A 19,921-nucleotide genomic window follows, 5' to 3' on the forward strand; every position below is an offset into this window, starting at 1 on the left:
ACTGCTGTACACTACTGTCCTATGTCAGCAGTTACATTATTTATTGTGCCTTTCAAGTGAGGGTTGAACGATTCTCACTGGATTTTATCTAACCTGTAAAAAGGAATTAAATCTAGTTTGAGATGAAATTATGTGAACTTCCACACCTTTGAAGAAGTATGAAAAACATAGAATGTTTGTGGCAATACTAAGGTATCATACAGCTTCACAGTTAGGCCAAGGTATCAAAAAAAGAGTAGTACTAGAGCAATGTGGTGGTGAATCAAGGGTCGGACTTGATGATCTCAGTGGTCTCCTCCAACCCAGCTGTTTCTATGATTCTACGAATCTGTCCTGAACCTTCATTATTTCTTGGTTTTGCTTTTAATTGTTACTCTTTTTACTGTTATAAATCAGACATCCTTGTACAAGAATATGTAAAATTTGGATCCTTGGACACATATTTGAAAAAGAACAAAAATGTTATCAATATTTTGTGGAAGCTGGAAGTAGCGAAACAGTTGGCATTAGCCATGCATTTTCTGGTAAGTAGTTCCATTTTGTTAAAGGCTGGATTCAAGTGTTTCAGACTAATGCATGTAGAAAGGCTGAGCTATTACCCCAAATCTTGAAAATCTGAAGTGTATTGGAAAATAGATATAATATTTGGTGGGATAGCCAAGGGCAGACTTTACATCTTAAGCAAAGTGTAATTGACTGTCCTGTTGTTTTTTAATGCTCCGTGTTTTAGCATGAAATAAAAACACATTTCCAGTAATGTGTTATTTTTTTCCCCACAAATGAGTCATTTCTGGATTTCTCACCTAAGCTCGTAATGCTGAATATAAACTATTCCCTGATAGTGTTAATACTTACCCACTGGGAGGGGAAAACACTGTACTGTTCACATTGCTAATACATTCTTTTTGGGCATTAGTTCCCAAACTTACAGTGAGTTTAATTCCACATAAAGGCCATTTTTTCCAGAGAGGATATGTCACTAGGTGAGTCTTTCCTTTAACAGAGTTTAAATGTTTTTACATTAATTTTAAGTGGATAGTACTGATGGATAAGTATTCTTCTGAATTAACATACATCAGATGGTTTTAAACTTGAAAATTTAGGTAGATAATGAAAATTGTGTGAAAACTATACCTTTGAGAGGAACTGATTTAAGTATCTGAAGTTTGATGAACTTGATGATCACCAATTTATTTGCTGATGTTTCCCTTATGCTGTACGGTATTGCTTTTAAATACCTGTTCAACCATAAGACTTCTTTTGTTGATATGCAGAAGGTGCATTTCTGTTTATAGGAGGATAAAGGCCTTGTTCATGGGAATGTCTGTGCAAAAAACATCTTGCTTATCAGAGAGGAAGACAGGAAGTCTGGGAATCTTCCTTTTATCAAACTAAGTGATCCTGGCATCAGTATTACAGTTTTGCCAAGAGACAGTAAGTCTTTGTGTCAGCTTTCTTGTTCAGTACTTCTGATTTGAAAAATAAGTTTGCGGTTGGTTTTTTTTCCCTGGCCACCATCAGAAGTACTTCTGTTATAGTAAGTTCCTTGATCCATCTGTTATTTTATAATATTCTCTACAGTCCTAGACAAGCAGTTTTGAGTGTGTCTTCTTTATCAGAAAGTAACTACAAGAAACAAAACTACAATTCTCCATTCTCCATTGTGTGAGATTTTTAGTTTTTTCCTGGTTGTTATCATTTTCAACTTTTTTCAATGGTAGCGCTATTAGTATGCTATAATGTAAATATAGTCCCTTGCATTTGCACATAGCTGCTGAACTTAATGTCCTGTAACTGATCAAGCACTTTATAGCTTGAAAAAATTTTCAGAACTGAAAGAAAACACACTTCTGAAAATGCTAATTGGCAGTTAAAAATCATCTTCGTGCATTTCTTGGTGAATACCTGGAGCTACGTGATGATATTAAAAATACTGGGTTATCATCCACCATTGAGACTGTTCCAATGCTTTACTAACAGCATAATTAATTAAAACAAAAGTGTGTGCAAGATTGTTATGCTAATGGAACTTGAAGTAACCTTACTATTTTTGTGGTATTTTTAACAATTTTGGAAAAATCAAAACACTTTAGGCTTGGTGATTTTATACAAGAAATAATGCATCAAAGAGCCTATAAGCAATGTGGTGCCATCATTTTCCAATAAACTAATTAAATTCTCCCTGTTTAAATGTGAATCCTATATTAATCTCATACGATCTCATTTTTAGGAGCTCTAAATCCACATCCATACAATCCCACATTTTGAATTGTTACTAAAGTCAGTATCAATAGTTTAAAAATCAGATAGTGCGAAGTTCCTTTCCATGGTGCCTTTAGTTGTGCCATAATGTGCCAACTACTAACAAAGTACTTTTTATTATTTGACATTAAATTCTTTTGTGTAATGTGGAAATGGGGTTAAGGCAATTTTATACCATTAGGCTTATTTTACAATAAGACTCATGATCCCCACTCTGATTCTTAGTTTTGTCCATCTTTTTTAGGCAAGAAAAAAACTTGGTAAAGCACTCAAAGCACATTACAGAGTGAAATGCCTATGTATACCAAAGTCATTTTTACCAAATCAAAGATGTTATGGAATTTTCTAATTTTATTATTTATCCTAATGTGTTTCCTTGGTGTGATTGCACAGTTCTTCTTGAGAGAATACCATGGGTTCCTCCTGAATGTATTGAGAATCCCAAACAACTAAGCCTAGCCACAGACAAATGGAGTTTCGGTACCACTTTGTGGGAAATCTGCAGTGGAGGAGACAAACCTCTGAGTGCACTGGATTCTTCAAGGGTAAGTATTACTGGATGTGCAGTCATCATAACTGTTCTTTGAACACTTCTGATTTAAAACATCTGCTGTTGTAATTATATCAGCATGTGAAGTAGTGTGGTCCATGACCACTGTAGGAAGAATGGTTGTAAAATGTAAAATGATATGCCTATTTAATTCCAGAAACTACAGTTTTATGAAGATAGGCACCAGCTTCCTGCCCCCAACTGGACAGAACTTGCAAACCTTATAAACAACTGTATGGATTATGAGCCAGATTTCAGGCCTTCTTTTAGGGCAATTATACGTGATTTGAACAGTTTGTTCACTCCAGGTGAGTCTGTGATACAACAGGAACGCACTAGACAAAAAGAACCCTTACTCCTGTTGGTTCATTTTCATATAGTGCCTTCCTTTTAGGTACATTTTTTGCAATACATCTTTGTCTTTGACTGCAAATTCCTGTAAAGAAATTAAGGTGGCTGTTAATGTACTACTGAGCTTGAAGTATGCCAAACAAAGGTAGAACATGCCATGATTGTAATAAGGTTCTTCCTTCTCTTGTTCATTACTCTGTGCCTTCTGTTCCCCTTCTTCTCTTTTTCTTTCCACCTGTCAGATTATGAGCTGTTGACAGAAAGTGATATGTTGCCAAATATGAGAATTGGAGCACTTGGATTTTCTGGTGCTTTTGAAGATCGGGACCCAACACAATTTGAAGAAAGACATCTGAAGTTTTTACAGCAGCTTGGCAAGGTAGGCTGTTTCAAAATTCTCTAATGTCTAGGATATAACTATGTTTTCAGTTACCTTTTGATGATGCCATATACATTATTTACTTTGAAACTTCTGTTACAGGAATTAGTAATTTCAGTCGTATCTGAGCACCACATGCAGTTCTTTTTTTTGCTCTTTCTTCACTTTCATTGTATTCTTAGTAGAAAGTTAAGAATACTCTTGAGCAGTCTTGCACAGCACTAGAGGGATTAGGGTTTTTTTGCATGCATATTCTGAGAAGCTGAATGTACAGTCTTTTAATTCAGTAATATATTCAAGGTACATGTAGGCCTTGAACCTTTTGAACTTTACAAATCAGCATTTGGTAACTGGTTTTGGAAGTCATTGCAGTCTGGCTATGTGAAAGCATGCCTTGACAGATTACCAAGTGCAGCTGGCAGATCTTCACAAAGAACCATTTTTCCAGAATGGTTCCATGCTAGTTTGTGGCTTTGGCTGCAACTACTACTGGAAGAAAATCTGAAAGCTAAGTAGCAGAACTACTTCTGTTTGCAGATGGTTGATTGTTGACTGTAAATGGTACTGTAGCATGGGGAGAACAGCAGGCCAGTAAATGATGGCAGCTTAAGAGAAGACAAAGACAATATAAATGGAGAAAGGGAAGAAGGTAGAACCAAGAAGCAGAGGAGAATTAAGAACCAAGAGGAAGGATTTATGCAAGAGCAGGAAAAGGAGAATGCTAGCTTGATAGTTTTGAAAGTGCAGGTGGAAATCTGTGGGGTGGAAGAAAATGATTGGATATCACACCCTCTTCTTGTCATCATTTCCTGTGCTGTTTTCTTCCTTACTTAGAATATGCTTCTTTTAGAACTGATACCCATGATTCCTACCCTGATTTTTCTGAAGGAGGTTTTGTGGCATTTCACGTAAATAATTAATCACAATCACCTTCGTGCTTAATACAGTGAGCACTGAACAAATACTACAAATGCTATACACTAAGAAACACTAAGAAAGAGAGAATGATGTGAACTTGTTTTTAATTCCCAAGTATTTCCATTTGTGATCTAGGGAAATTTTGGCAGTGTTGAGATGTGCCGGTATGACCCACTGCAGGATAATACTGGGGAGGTGGTGGCCGTGAAAAAGCTGCAACACAGCACAGAAGAGCACCTTAGGGACTTTGAAAGAGAAATTGAAATACTTAAATCTCTGCAGCATGATAACATTGTTAAATACAAAGGAGTATGCTACAGTGCAGGTATGTGCTATATTGAATACCCCTTCAGGTATATACCCAAGTATACCCTCTGAGAAATTCAGAGAGATAAGTGTTTATGACAGTCTAGCTTTACTAGGACTTAGAGGGTGCAAAACAAACAAAGTAGTGTCTGTTGTTTGCTACATCTCAGTACAAGATGGATATTTTATTTGGTCAACTCGTTGGATAATTTGATTGGTTTAGAGAAAGTACCATTTTGACTCTTTACCTAGCTTCTTTATCTGTAAGCATAAAAGTCATGCTAGAAAAGAAGATAGAATTTAAGTGAGAAAATGCGCCATTTTGTAACTGTTCTTGGTTTTTTGCTCAGTGTAATACTCCAGAGTGGATATTACCAGTTTCTGGTAGAGCCCATACAGTAGAAGAATATACAGGAAAAAGCTTCAGAAGCAGATCTATTTGAATGAATTGGTGAAGCCATTGAATGAAAGTATATGTTCTGCCCAGGAATGAAAGTATAAATGAAAATATGGGTTCTGCCCAGGAACTTACTGTAAAAAGAAAAATCTTTGGTTCAAAATCAGGCTAAGTTTTAAAAGCTGGTAAAATTGGTGATAAGACGATGTTGCTTGCCATTGGGAACTGTTGTCATTTCATCTTAACACAGATGTATACACTTTTAGCAATAGTAGCTAAAGTATTGATGAAATGGTCTTGAGTAGTGATACACTAGTATAACAAGAATATCCACTTTGTTGTAAAGTTTAAATAAGTGGCATTTCCTGACCAAATGTGGTTAAATAATATATGAAAAATTGCATAGTGATGTACAAATCAGAAACTAATTTTTGTTATTAAGATTATTTTCTGTTACTCCTATTGATAGGTGGTTTAAAATATTTATATTTAAAAACTTGCCATTGGAAAATTACAGAAAAATTAAGAGCAATTTTTACTGTTGTTGTAAAAGGTCGCAGGAATCTAAGATTAATTATGGAGTACTTACCTTATGGAAGTTTACGAGATTATCTTCAGAAACACAAGGAGAGGCTGGACCACAAGAAGCTTTTGTTGTATGCATCTCAGATATGCAAGGTAGGAAATTTCAAATTATTTATAATTTTTAACAAAGTTTTGTCTTTTTGTCTCATCCCATTTGTCTCATAAAAATTTTAACTTTTATAGTATTGTTGGCCTACTAGCACCACATAACACTAAAAAAAGTAGCAAGTTGGAAAAACTTCTGAGTACCTTAACGCAGGATACTGAGATTGGCATATCTGCTGACTGAGACAGAATATCCTCCATTTATTTTTGTGTATTTTCTAGTTTACTAAGATTGTATTTCATTCATAATAATTAAAACCTCTTTTCTGTCTAATGAGATCTAAAATAAAATTAGTAAGTGTTAATATACTCGCTCAGGTAATCTGTTTGTGACATACTATAGCTGATTTATCAGAACTGTGACATTCAGCTATATAACAACAGGTATATGTTTAAAATAATTACTTTAAACTGTCAGATTATTTGGCAGGAAGAGCAAGGATACCTGATTTGTCTGTGAAGAACTGGACACCATAAAAATGCCCACACTGTAATAAATTATTTGGTACTGAGCATAATTCATAAAATTATGAAAAGGGGGAGCAAACATCTGATCTTTATTGTGATATCTCATTTCCTTAGAAAGAGGGCTTATGCATACCCTAGTTTTATTCTGTAATCATGCTTTAGATACAGGAAACTACAGACGCTTTAGATTTCATTAAGTGTTCAGTAATTCAGGGGAAGAAAAAAAATGGGGGTGAGGGAGAGAGAGAAAAAAATACAACTACACCCCTAAAGGCACAGACCAGAAATATTTTTAAATTCCTTTTCCCTATACCCATATCAAAGACAGGGAAACAGTAGCATACATGAAATTAGTCCATATTCTTTAGGCTATGGAGCCCACAGATGACTGGTAACTGTGCCCTGCCACACTCAGAGCAAAAGACTTTCCATTTGCAATATCCACAGAAAAGGCCTGACAGGAATCAGGAGAGAGTCTCTGCCAGAGCTGAGATCTGCTTCAGACGTTCAAACTTCCACGTAGTGAAAAGAGTTTGCTACTTCCCTGCTTGAAACTGGACTAATCCATTAGCTCTTTTAGTTGTTGGACCTGGTGCATGTTGAGAGGGACGCATGCAATTTAATAGCTTATCTCACCTGTTCTGTACTTCACTGAAATCAGTGTGGGCAGTGTCCAGCCAAAGCTCCTTGATGAGCGGGTGGAGAGGAAGAAGGTGGGAAAACAGAAAATGTTAGCAAGTCTGTGGCAAGTGTTAGTCTTTTCACAGAAAGAGTCTTGGGTTGAGCTGGCAAAATGCCAACTGCCCAACACAGTATCAGAGCTTCTCTTCACCCACCAAGAAAAGAAAGGAAAGGAAAAAACCCCTCAAACTAGGTTTAAAACTTTAACTAACTTTATATAGTTATACAGAAAAGAGAAAATTAAAAGGGAACTACAATACAATACACACTTCACAAGTTAGAAATAACTCCCCACTCCCCAGTGAACACAAATCCCACTATTCTAACTACAAATCACCCTAGAAAACTCAATTCCTCAGAGACAGACCCAAGCAGAGAGAAAAGCCTAAGAACATTTTACTTCCCTAAGATAACATGGTGGTAAACTGGTGCTGAGCCTGGGCCTCCCATCCCTGCCGGGACAGCACGGTGCATCCTTCTGAGACAACAGCTACGAAGGAACTGACCAAGCCACTCCCACACCGGCTCTTACACTTTGAGATGTTGTCGGAGTATGGTATGGAATACCATCGGCTAGAAGAAACCAGCTGTCAGCTAGCCCAGCCCAGCTCAAGTCAGCTGACAGTCCCAGGCCTAATCTGAAATCTAAAGCCTAAATTTAGGCCTACTTTGCTAAGCCCATAACAGAAAGATCGAAGAGCCCTCTGATCTGTGTTTCCAAAACAAGAAATCATTCTACAGTAACAGGCCTATGAAACTCTGTCAGAATTATTTCTGCAACAAAATGACTGTTACGATGTTGTCACCAAAATCAGTCTTTGTTCAAGCAGAGCTGGAAGAGTCAAACACTTAGCACCAAGTCTGAGCACGGTGACTGAATCTTTCATAGAGTAATGATGCATCAGGGACCTGAAGGTGACTGCCATGTGTACTCAGATGTGAGGCATATGTAAGTCTTCAGGCCTTTATTCAAAGCATGGAGGATCAACAGTGGCAACATATCTCAGGACCCAGGTGTCTGAGACAGACTTGTCTGATGGGAAGACTGAAAGGTAGATTTAGGCCTTCACAGGCTATGCAAGTATGGCAGGAATCTTTGGGAAGGGAACTGTATTCAGAACGTACAAAGGAAAAAGATCTTAATGTTTATGTACATAAACATATATAAAAGAATCTTAAAAATATTACAGGTCTCTGGGATGGTGAAAAATGAAAATTGTAGATGAAATGGCTGCTTCCTAAGTACAAAGCACCAGCCAAAACAAAGGGAGCTAAAATATCCCTCCTGCAGAAACTTAAGTGGGAAACTGTCCTGCTTTCTTGTGACAAACCATGGGTACAAACAGGATGAAAATGTGGGAAATCCACACAGAGCTTTCTCTGAAACAAATTTGTTTTCATTTCTGAGGGAAGCAAAGTCTAAGAGTGACAGTGTACATGCCTTGCTTTGCAGTTTCCACATTTTGTTGTTAGCAAAAATAATTAGGTGCACAGGTAAGAAGGTCATCAGCAACAAAAGGCAGGATGGCTTGAGACCAGTGTTTTCTTACAGCAGTCCATGGTAATAAAACAATAAGCAGAACTCTGTTGTTGAATAATGCCCAATACTAAAGAGAAACAAGACACATGGGTGGGAATACAGTCAGAAATTGTCAAATTCAAGGAATCATAAAGTTGCATGGAAGCAGTCAGGAAAGCAGATGTACAGTGTGAAGAAAAAAGGGTAAATAAAATGGGTGTGTAGACAGTCTTCTCGCATGCTCTGGATTGTGTAGGCTACTCCAAATTTTGTTTTCCTTCTGTATATCACCAGAAAACTGCATTTGGCCACAGAAAGGAGCTGTAACAGCTATCCAGCTACATAATAAAAAAAATACTTGATTCTGGCAGGTGCTCAGTCTATGTCCCATCAATTAAGGGAGTCCCTGAGCTTGGAAAAAGTAACTCCTCAGAGAAGACAAATGTTCAAGCACATCAACTTTAGCAATGATCTGGTTTTGATTTTAACTTTGAGGTTAATTCATCTTCTTAGGGCAAGTGCAACTATGTAATGGTAAAGGTAACTCTTTTCCTATTGTTTTGTGGCTTCTGAACCAAGGGCATGGAGTATCTGGGTACTAAAAGGTATGTTCACCGGGATTTAGCAACAAGAAATATCTTGGTGGAGAATGAAAACAGAGTTAAAATTGGAGATTTTGGATTGACAAAAGTCTTGCCACAAGACAAAGAATACTACAAAGTGAAAGAACCTGGTGAAAGCCCTATATTTTGGTAAGTCTTATTTTGGTATGTGAAATCATGATGTGTTTTCAGTTTTCACTGTTTCAGCCAATTGTTTTGCATACTGTGGAATTTTTAAGTGCGAACTCCCCATCAGTTTCCCAGCATTGGGGAAGTCACATGCATGATGTTTCACTTCATAGAACACCATCCAGGACTTTTCAACACACTTAAAAAAGCCCCATCCAAAACAAATGCCTAAAAATTACCAACATATTTAAAAGAAATAGCATGTCATGGGAAAGAGATAATGGAAATCTAAAAGGGTCTCTTCCCCTGGCTGCTTGCAAATTTTTGGGTCTTTCAGACTGACTGTTCTTTGATGTCTTCTAGCTGAGATCTGTTGGATAGAACCTCTGATGACCAAGTGGGGTTAAGTGCCATAAACTATAAGTAGCAAGAATCAAGTGCTGAGAGTTAATATGCAAGTAGATATCTATATTTTGTCACCGAGCTTCCAGAGAGGGTCTAAATTACCCCAAATTACAGCAATGCTCCAACCAACTACACTTGATTTGAAAAGGAAGAAAACCCTTTGTGCAGCCTGGGGTAAACTGAATAACTGTGAAATTCAAGTTGGTAGATTACATTCAGGATGCCAGAGGTATACTTACGCTCTAGTCTATTAAGATGTAGAAATACCTTAGAAAATACACTGGCAGATAACTTTTTTAAAAACCATTTTGCCTTGATAGCAAAAGAAAATGCCATTCTGTATTTGTGATTTTAGTCTATATTTTAGTTCTGCCTTAGGCACTTAAAGCATAAATGATACAAAATGGCATCTTAATTGATGTTATTGGAGATGTACAGTTTAATTTCAGAATTAGCTGGGACAGTTCAAAGCTCACTGAAAGTGGTGAAAGGGTATAATTTTCTTTCCAGGTCTTACCACGTCAAAATCTTGTTTTCTTGCACTACAGATAAGAAAAATATTTACAACTTTGTTGGAAAAAACCCTCAAACTTGGTTCTAGTAATCACTGTGTTTGTTTAAGGTGAATTTTGTTTTAAATCCCAAGTAACTATTATTAAAGTAATAGTTACTCTGTGAAGGCACTTGCAAGCACATGAGAACATGCTCATATCTATGCATAATGAACAGTTATTCATGGAAAAAGGTCAGTCTTGTTAAAACAAATGTTTTCAAAACCAGGAAGACACATATTGCATAGAGTAATTTTTCTTTAACCACGTGTTGCAGGTATGCTCCAGAGTCTCTGACAGAAAGCAAATTTTCTGTGGCCTCAGATGTGTGGAGTTTTGGTGTGGTCTTGTATGAACTCTTCACCTATATTGACAAAAGCAAAAGCCCACCAGCTGTAAGTATATACTTAATTAGTTCTTAAGGATTGTTTATTTAAGTTTTCTAGAACATAGAGATTGTTCATATACCTAAACAGGTTAATATTTATTGACCATTTTCTAGAGATACCTTAGTGTTTATGAGGCAGCATCCAATGAAAAGCAGTAATGTGCTAAAAGGTACTGGTATCAAACCATATGTAGGAAAGGAAATCACTTGATAGTCTACAGATGTTACCCATCCTGTAATTTCTAACTCTTTGAAAAAGATTTTAATATCTCTTACTAAAGGTGGTTCTTTCCCATCCTTCATGAAGAGTTATCCTAGATACAACCATTTCATTGCAAGATGGCCATGTGTTTTTAGTGCTATTCCAAATTTAAGGCTGAGCTAAACAAATTATATACATATATGTACACATATACATATAGTTAATTTAAATAAGGTAACTTAAGTGTATTTTGTTATGTTACCAGAACTCAAGTTAGTAAGTCAGTGAAGTTTGAAGAGAAAGGGAGTGGCTTTTTGCAGCCTGTTGACAGGTATTTTAAAGGCAAACTTACAGTAAGTGGAGAAAAATACTAGTAACAGTTCTCCAACTGAAAATAAGATTCATGATTTTACTTAACACCTAGCAGTCCTCTGCAGGCATAATAGAGGAGATTTGAACCTTTTATATTTACTGGAGCTCACCTCACCCTTGTCCAGAGTCTCAGTCCATCCTGGCAAAAGGAGTTTTGAGAGCTGAATAGTGATGGTAGGCAAAAATGCACTTGGAGAATACCTGCATTGGCCTCAGTGGACCTCTTAGTGATTTGGTACAGTGAGATCTCAGATATATCACAGAAGAACTCTCAAGACAGAGGCAACTCTTCCAGCATAATGACATAAATGTTGCAGACACCTAGAGTTCTTCTGGATTATGAAATGAAAAGTGTAAGAGTAAGTTATGGGCTCAGGTGGACCGTACTTGGAATTAATCATTTCTATATCTGCATTCATCCTTTCATCAAGTTGATTATCCTCTTGGTATGTATCAAGAAAAATATAATTTGTTTAAATTAAAAACAGTGGTTTGTTTAACTATTGGAGTCTATATAATTAGACATTGTTTTCCCAGCTTGACTATTTGTACATTCAGCCAGTGGTTGTTTCACACTTTCATGTCAAGGATCATTAAAGAAATTTATTTAGCATTGAAGGAAAAATAATTCCTTTATGTTGTGCTTGGAAATGAGTTAATTGTACATCCTCATTTACTTTAGATCTTTGGCAATCTCAGTGAGGTTTTAATCTTATTGAGTTATGTTGATTTTGTTGATAGCAAGATTTATCTAAGCCATTTCTGCAGACTTTAATTGTAGTAATTTTTCTGCTCAGTAGTTACTGATTAGTCCTGCTAACTGCTTGTTATGCATCAGTATGATAATACCTGTTTTCTGTTTGGCATTTTTCAAAGCATTGAGATCTTGTTTTAGTGTTTCATGTTGCTCATTAGAATCACCTGTGAATCTTATCCTTTTAAAACTAGTTAATCATAGAATCATAGAAAATTAAGGGTTGGAAGGGAACTTAATGGTCATGTAGTCCCAACCCTCACTTCCACGTGCAGGAACATCTCCCACTAGACCAGATTGCCCAAGGCCTTATCTAGCCTTGAACACTAGCAGGGTTGGGACATCCATAACTTTACTGGGCAATCTGTTCCATAATCTTAACACCCACACAGTAAAGAATTTCTTGCTGACAGCTAACCTAAGCCTATCCTCTTTCAATTTATTCCAATTATTCACTGCAGTTCCTGATGAAGAGTCCCTCTCCATTTTCACTGTAGACCCCCTTCAGACGCTGGAAGGTTGCTATGAGGTTTCCATGCAACGTTCTCCAGGCTGAACCACCCCAAATTTCTCAGGCTGTCTAAATAGGGGATGTGCTTTAGTCCTTTTAATTAACTTCATGTCTAGTCCAGAACTACACTCAGTACTTTGGGTGGGGTCTCACAGGAGCAGAGCAGATGGTGGGGAATCACTCCTTTGACCTGCTGGCCACAGTCCTGATGCAGCCCAGGACATGATTGGCTTTCTGGGCTGTGAGCACACACTGCTGGCTCACGTTGAGTTTTTGATCAACCATCACCCCCAGGTCCTTCGCAGGGCTGCTCTCAATCAATTCTCTGCCGAGCCTGTAGATTGTGCCTGGGATTGCCATGACCCACACGTAGGACCATGCACTTTGCTTTGTTTAACTTCATGAGGTTCACACAGGCCCAACGCTCCAAACTGTCAAGGCTTCTCTGGACATTATCCCTTCCCTTCAGTATGTTGACTGCACCACACAACTTGGTGTCATCAGCAAACTTGCCGAGGGTGCCTTCAATCTCACTGTCCATGTCACCAACAAAGATGTTGAACAATATTGGCCCCAGTACCAACCTGTGAGGGACACCACTCGTCACTGGTCTCCATGTGGATAGTGAGCCATTGACCAAAACTCTGTGTGCAGTCATCCAGCCTGTTCTTTACCCAGCAAGGAGTCTGTCCATCAAATCCACATCTCTTCAATTCAGAGACAAGGATGTCATGCAGGACAGTGTCAAATACTTTGTGTAAATCCAAGTAGACTATGTCAGTTGCTCTGCCCCTCTTCACCAATGCTGTAGCCCAGTCATAGAAGGTCACCAAACTTGTCAGGCACAAATTTGTTGCCTGTTGGCTGTTACCAATCAGTACAAAAACAAATTTTTGTTTTCCTTTTTTCTTAGCATAGTTTCCAAGAAAATCTGCTCCATAATCTTGCCTGGCACATATGTAAAACTGACTGGTCTGTAGTTCACTGGGTCTTTCACTTTCCCCTCTTTAAAATTTCGGGTTATATTTCCCTTTTTCAAGTCATTGGAAACTTCACCTTAGCAACCTCATCTGCCAGCTCCCTCATCTGCCAGCTCTTTCATCAGGTCCCATGGACTTGTGCACATTCCGGTTCTTTAGATGGTCTCAAACCTCATCCTCTCCTCAATAAGCTTAGCATCTTCATTCTCCCAGTCCTGCAATTGCCTTTCTTAACTAGGGCAGCGTAGCTGGACCACTTGCCAGTGAGGACTGAGACATAGAAGTTGTTGAGAACCTGTCTTCTCTTTATCTGGAGTAGCAAGATCATCACATGATGATCAGCAGTTTTTAAAGATTTTTCACTTACTGCTTTCACTTACATGTGTATGTATCATTCTATTTTATTCTATTGTATATTATTATTCTATTCTACACACACAGACACAAAATCTGTAATTATTGATATGTTCTCTGGACTTATAACTTAGGATTTCATCATTATGGTGTACTATTCTAGTTAATCTTACTATTCTTACGAAGAAGTTTCTCTTGATATGAATACTGCAGCATCGTTTTTTCCTGTAACGATTATGTATGACTGTTGGTCTTCTGTTTCAGGAATTCATGCGCATGATTGGCAATGATAAACAAGGGCAAATGATTGTATTTCATTTGATAGAGCTTTTGAAGAATAATGGACGACTGCCAAGACCAGATGGATGTCCTGATGAGGTGAAGTATTGTGTTAATACATTACTATAGTCTGAAATTTAGGGAGAGTGCCTCATAAATGCAGAACTTTTATTTCATTCTGCTTGGACTACTAAAATATTTACTCAAGCAGAATGGCTGTGCTGTTGTTTTGTCAGTTGCATGATGAGTATAATCATACTTCTTTTCTGATTGTTTAGCTTGCACTCCCTCAGGAGCCTAGAATGTAGTCTTGCTAAATACATGCAGTGGGAGTATTACGACTGACTGCTGTACTTGAGCACTCAGGCTTCTATTTCAAAAAGATATATCTGTTAAGGCAACAAGATTGGTATATAGAACTTGTTCCATGTAAGTCCCATATGGAGTTCTCATTCAAAACTGTAAACTATGGATTGATCCTTTTGAAGTCTGTAACATTTAGCAGAACTATCTTAATAACTACTTAAGGTTTTCACATTTAATTACAAAATTTAATAAGCTACTTATCTTGATTATTTCCTTTATCTTGCTCTTCCCTCCTCAAGCATAGGAATACCCATGTTTATCATGTATATTATTCAAGTATGTTAATTGTTTTCAGCTAAGAGCTGCCTGCCCGCTGTAGACAGAGTTAAATATGTGAATTAGATTTTGTGTTTTCAGAGTCTTCAGATTGGTATTTATGTTCTTTTTAGATACTGAATTCTATGTGTATGTGTAAAACTGTCCTCAAGACACACAAAATAACTCAGTGTTCATTTGGTTTTGCTAATACTGCAGACGTTTTAAAGAATACTTTCATACTACTTCTAAGTCTTGTAATTCTCTGTTCTTCGGTTTTTGGTGCACAAAGTCAGCTTCAGTCAAACTGGTAGGGCTGTGTAGGTGAGTCAGTAGTGGAGAAAAGGAAGTAAAACAGCTGTGTTTTTTAATATGTAACTAGCTCTGATTGCTGCATCCATTTAGAATCAAGCACTTGGCAATAAATCGAGCAATATGCATTCAAAATTGGCAACAGGTCTAATAGAATGGTCTGACAGAGAAGAGAAAGGACAGTACAAGTGGGGCAGGGAAGCCACAGGGGAAGAATATAAAGAATATAAAGAGAAGTCTCTGAAGTAACCTTTCTGGCATTTTATGTATGGGTACAGCTACTGTTGAATTGCAAAGGTTTGGCTTTTTGTAGATAACCTGAATGTCATATGTGCAAGATAATAATAATCTATTTTACTGAAACTGTATCCAAACTAACAGAAAGGTTTCAATTTCTGGCATTTCTTCAGTTATCAAAGAAAGGTGGAAATGTCTTTTGATCCTGAAAGACCAGTCATCAGAGACAGTAAATCTTTCAGATACATGTAGCTTACAGCAGTTTATCTTGTAGCTGACAAGCTGCTTGAGACTTGGTTCTAAAGCAGCTTGGTTAATGCAGGTATTTCAGATTAGCTGAAAAATAAGTAATAGTTTCTCCTTTTTTTCCTGGTGGCTGTACAGATTGTTCTTAAGCAATGTGTGAAAAATTGCTAAAAGTACAAGAAATTGGTAATAATGATCTGGATTGAATTAATGAGAAGGGTACAAGTGAAGAGCTTGACAAATTGTATGAGATCAGGTATCAGGTACATGTTTGGGGAAAGAGAAAACGGTTGCCAAATAATTATCGTAGTGGAAATATCTTCCAAAAATCATTTAAATTGACTTGTACTAGAAGTGGGTTCGGTTTGCATGGTGACTTTTCTGGCTTGTTTCTGATTATATATGAAGGATAATTAAGAATTTAATATATGAATGTGGAAAATTGTATGTTAGCATTGCAGGGGAAGCTTAATTTAGAATTACTGCCTTTGTAAATCTGATTTCTGGTTGAACTTGTACTTGTCATGTTAAACACTTTAGTGCTTTTACAAACTAAGAGCAAGCAAGAAGATAAAAACAAAGCAAAATAATATAAGTCTTGTAAAATTTTCAAAAACTAGCTGAATGAATTTTCATATTTACTTTAAAAAATAATCTTTTATAAAAGGGCTTTTAAAGACCCTGCTATTTTCACTTCTTGCTGTCACTGGGATCAAGCAGATAAATGAATGGGTATAGCAAGACTTTAGGCACACTCTTTTGCAGCTGTTGCTTGGAAGCATGAATTTAAGTTGGATATTCTTCAGACCATTTCAAAATAAATACTAACTTTGTAGTATGTGTTTACCTACTACCAATTTTTCTTTTTTCTTCTCCAGATTTATGCTATCATGAAAGAATGCTGGAACAATAATGTTGCCCAGCGCCCCACCTTTAGGGATCTTGCTCAGCGAGTGGATCATATAAGGGAAAACATGGGTGGCTGAGACAACTGCCCCTCCTTCAGAGAATATGTTGGAATGCAGAACAAAACGTAGTTGGTCTGCTGTGTATAATTGACATATGTGCATATCTTATCCTTGCTGGAAGTAAAATCTGCGCGGCAAATATCCTATCTCGATCTGCATACTGAGGAATCCTGCTGGGTTTTTTTATCAGGATATACTTCTTGCTATGACAATGTGCTGAAATTCTCAATAGAGAGAGAAATTATTTTTCTAACTAAAATAATATCTGGTCATTCAACAACACCATTATTTGCCTTACTTGGCACTGCAAGAAAGAGGTGACTTAAAATGTGGTCAGATTAAGAGATGAAAAGACAGTATTTTTCTTGTTGAAAGGGAGATGCACAGAAAAGACTTCTAGAAATCCTTTCACACTGAGTATATAATAACTTGGCACCCTGTTTTGTGTGTTGCACAAGGACTTTTGTTTGTTAATACATTTTTATGATATTTTCATTGTTGATGCAGAAATGGCCTCACTATATAACAAAATAGAAGTAGTTTTGTAACCCAGGAACTTCTAATATGCCTGTCTGAATCAACTATCAGCCAGCAGTATATCCAAATTGATATGAGGCTGTGTGATGTACTGTAAGTATTTTGAGGGAAAGGGAGCAAATTGTTCCTAATTTGAAGAGCCAAAAAGTGTACTTATCCACGTGAACATTTTAATTTAAAAATGGAAAAGCAAAAATGTTATCCATTTCTTTTTACTCCACCTTTCCTTTGTTGAGTAAGTATTAGGTTCTCCTTATAGAATTGAAAATACAGTGATAACATGAAGAAGTGAAGCCATTTTATACAAGGCCATGTCTTCAGTTTGAATAAGAAAAAGCTAAACATACTGCTTTTAAATGCTGCTCTTTTATTCTTTCCATCTTTGTAATTTTCATGCAGTCCTAAGTGTATCTATGAATTGGGAACTTTTAAAGCAGGATTAGAAATCTAGAAAATGCCCTCCATTTCACAGTTCCTTTCTTTGCTGGTAATATGGTCACCTTATACCTTCCTTCCAGTACAGAAAAGGAATACTTATGGCCCAGTATGATACATCCAGTCAGAACCACATCGAGCCTCTTTTGTAATGAAGTGGCCCAAGTCACCTCCTATTTCTTTCTCTGGTGATACCCAACATGAGACTATTGGGAAGGAGGAATTACAAGTGCAATTGCTCCTCACTCAGCGGAGGGCAAGGACATGATTCCAGTTACTGAGAACTGGAAGGAGATCAGAGCTGCCTGAATGCTGTATAATTCAGCTTTTGAAATAAGTCTAACAAAAATTTATGGACAAGACAATGCTTTGGTTTTGCCGTCAGGCATAAAACTTGGGGATAATCTCATATCTCAAAGTAGTAAAATTGCAGGGTTTATGTATTTTTAGTTCAGATAATCTTGTTTGTTTGTTTGTTTTTACTTAAGCATTATTGTTTGCAAAGTATGAACATTGTTCTTCTTGGACTTCTGCTGAGAGAAGTCCAGTTAAGGGGATATACAACTTGGCAAACTGACTTGACATCTGGATTTGTATTTAAAGTGAGGTGTTCATTTTTAAAATTTGTAGCAATGAGTCAGTGAAATAGAGGAGTTACATTCACTGTGGGGTCTCATTAAGATTTGTAGGTAACTACGTCCATCATATCAGAAGTTTAAGAGCCTCAATTTAAAAAAAAAAATGAAAAATAACCCTTACTTACTGTAACAGTGCCAGTATAGCAGTGTTTTGAACCACTGTGATGTTTCTCTCCCACAATCACTCCTATGAAATTACAATTTTATACTGTGAGAGGGTGCTAAGTAAGGAGAGCAGCAGCAGCCCTCTTTCTGCCCCTTGCATTTAAAAGTATTTCTATTGGTTTTCTTGCCACCAAACACTTGAATAGATGATTTTTCAAAGTAATTTCACAGTCAGTTTTCCACCTGCAAAGAGCTTTGAAGTGCTTTGTTCAACCGAACATGTTTTCTCAATTTCTGTACATTGCTTTGAAGATCTGAAATTTTGTGCAAAAATGTCTTTGCATTTGTAGTCTCAGTGGTGTGTTCATGTTTTTTGTAACAAAAGGAGATAAAGCTTTAAAGCATTGAAACAGCATTTTTAGCTGGATAACATATGCAGGAAATATGTAAAATGTGCAGTGTTATGACACTTAGTAGCTAACTGGTTTCCATTATGTAGTAGACTAAGTATAATTTATGTAAAAATCTCAGGGAGGTTTGTGTAATACAATGAAGAAATCTTCCAGTCTGCTATTTTTTCCAGTGAATAAAAGGTCTTTTTCTTGTTCTACTACAGTATGACTGATTACGTAGTATATTTGATTGCATAAATGTAGTGTTGAACACCAGAATAGTTTTTAAGTGTCTTGTGGAATTTTTTTTTTACTTTAATGCTATATCGTTTTTAGAGAAAGCCATATTTTTACACTGTCGTATAAGTTTGGCCTGTTGGTCAGGAACAGACAGTCTTTTCTAACAACCAATGGCCTGTGCATGGGCTTTACTATTTGGGGTGAGTGTTCTTGGCTGGGTGAATAGGACCAAGTAGTGCGTAGGACTCTCGGAGGATGTGTGATCATCTGCAGTGTTGATATTTAAGTCCCGGGGCAAACCCAATTGTTTTCTCAAAAAGCTGTTGAGGATGTAGATGCAGTGATTTTTACTGAATTTTCTACTGCCAGTTGTAGAATTCTAAAAAAAAACCCCAACAACCAAACAAAAAAAGCCAAACAAAAAACACTGGATTTTGAAGGTGTTCAGACCTACAGTAGCATTGATAATGTCATATTTTTATATAACCTTTGTATTAACAGCATATGTTCTTATTTTTAAAAACTTTCTTCAGTTGGCATTGCATTTGTCACACTTTAGTGTAATCATTATGCTACCTAAAATGCAAATGGGTGGAGGGGGTTTTGTTGTGGTGTTTTTTTGTTTGTTTGTTTATTTTTTGGGTTTGTATTGAAAGTGCTGGTTTATGTATAGCTGACTGCTACTACGATGTAGAATTAAAATATTAACTACTGCTTTGCACTTACATTTGAAGTGAAAGAATTTTTTATAAGTGCACAATATATCTTATAGAATCTCTGCAATTAAGTATTGTGTAGTATAACATTGGTTTCTTGTCTATCATTATGTTAAGTTTCAAAATTAGTTTTTAAACATATTCCACACAATATTTCACAAACTTGCAGTCATGTAGTAAGCCAGAGGTGGAATGAATTTTCAGGAAACCCACATTCTTGTCAAGTCCTAGAATTGGTTAAAAGCTTCCATAGTTGAGAATTGTTACTAAATATACAGATGAATTTAAAAATATATGTAAAAACTGTTTTTCCCAAAAATTAAGTTTTCAATTGTTGCATTTGATTGAAATGTTGCCTTGAAATATATAGGGAAAGATGTTACCGTATAAGTATGAAGAAATGTAACTCTTGAGTAAAGAAAGCAA

The 19,921-nt window shown here is 36.7% G+C and overlaps 1 protein-coding gene across 5 annotated transcripts in view; it reads left to right on the forward strand.

Moving 5' to 3' along the window:
• The window catches only part of JAK2 (Janus kinase 2), an 85,947-nt gene extending 66,443 nt beyond the window's left edge, over positions 1–19,504 (forward strand). For all 5 annotated transcript variants that reach the window (XM_071579997.1, XM_071579998.1, XM_071580000.1 and 2 more), the window contains 11 exons: positions 397–524; positions 1,296–1,434; positions 2,656–2,807; positions 2,970–3,120; positions 3,406–3,542; positions 4,596–4,785; positions 5,717–5,841; positions 9,101–9,273; positions 10,486–10,603; positions 14,034–14,147; positions 16,343–19,504. In XM_071579997.1, the coding sequence (XP_071436098.1) occupies positions 397–524; positions 1,296–1,434; positions 2,656–2,807; positions 2,970–3,120; positions 3,406–3,542; positions 4,596–4,785; positions 5,717–5,841; positions 9,101–9,273; positions 10,486–10,603; positions 14,034–14,147; positions 16,343–16,450 (1,535 nt within the window). In that variant the 3' untranslated portion in view covers positions 16,451–19,504. The remainder of the gene's footprint in view (positions 1–396; positions 525–1,295; positions 1,435–2,655; positions 2,808–2,969; positions 3,121–3,405; positions 3,543–4,595; positions 4,786–5,716; positions 5,842–9,100; positions 9,274–10,485; positions 10,604–14,033; positions 14,148–16,342) is intronic.
• The last annotated feature ends 417 nt before the right edge of the window (positions 19,505–19,921 follow it).

The sequence above is a fragment of the Pithys albifrons genome, chromosome Z (assembly GCF_047495875.1).
Source record: "Pithys albifrons albifrons isolate INPA30051 chromosome Z, PitAlb_v1, whole genome shotgun sequence".
Lineage (NCBI taxonomy): Eukaryota > Metazoa > Chordata > Aves > Passeriformes > Thamnophilidae > Pithys > Pithys albifrons.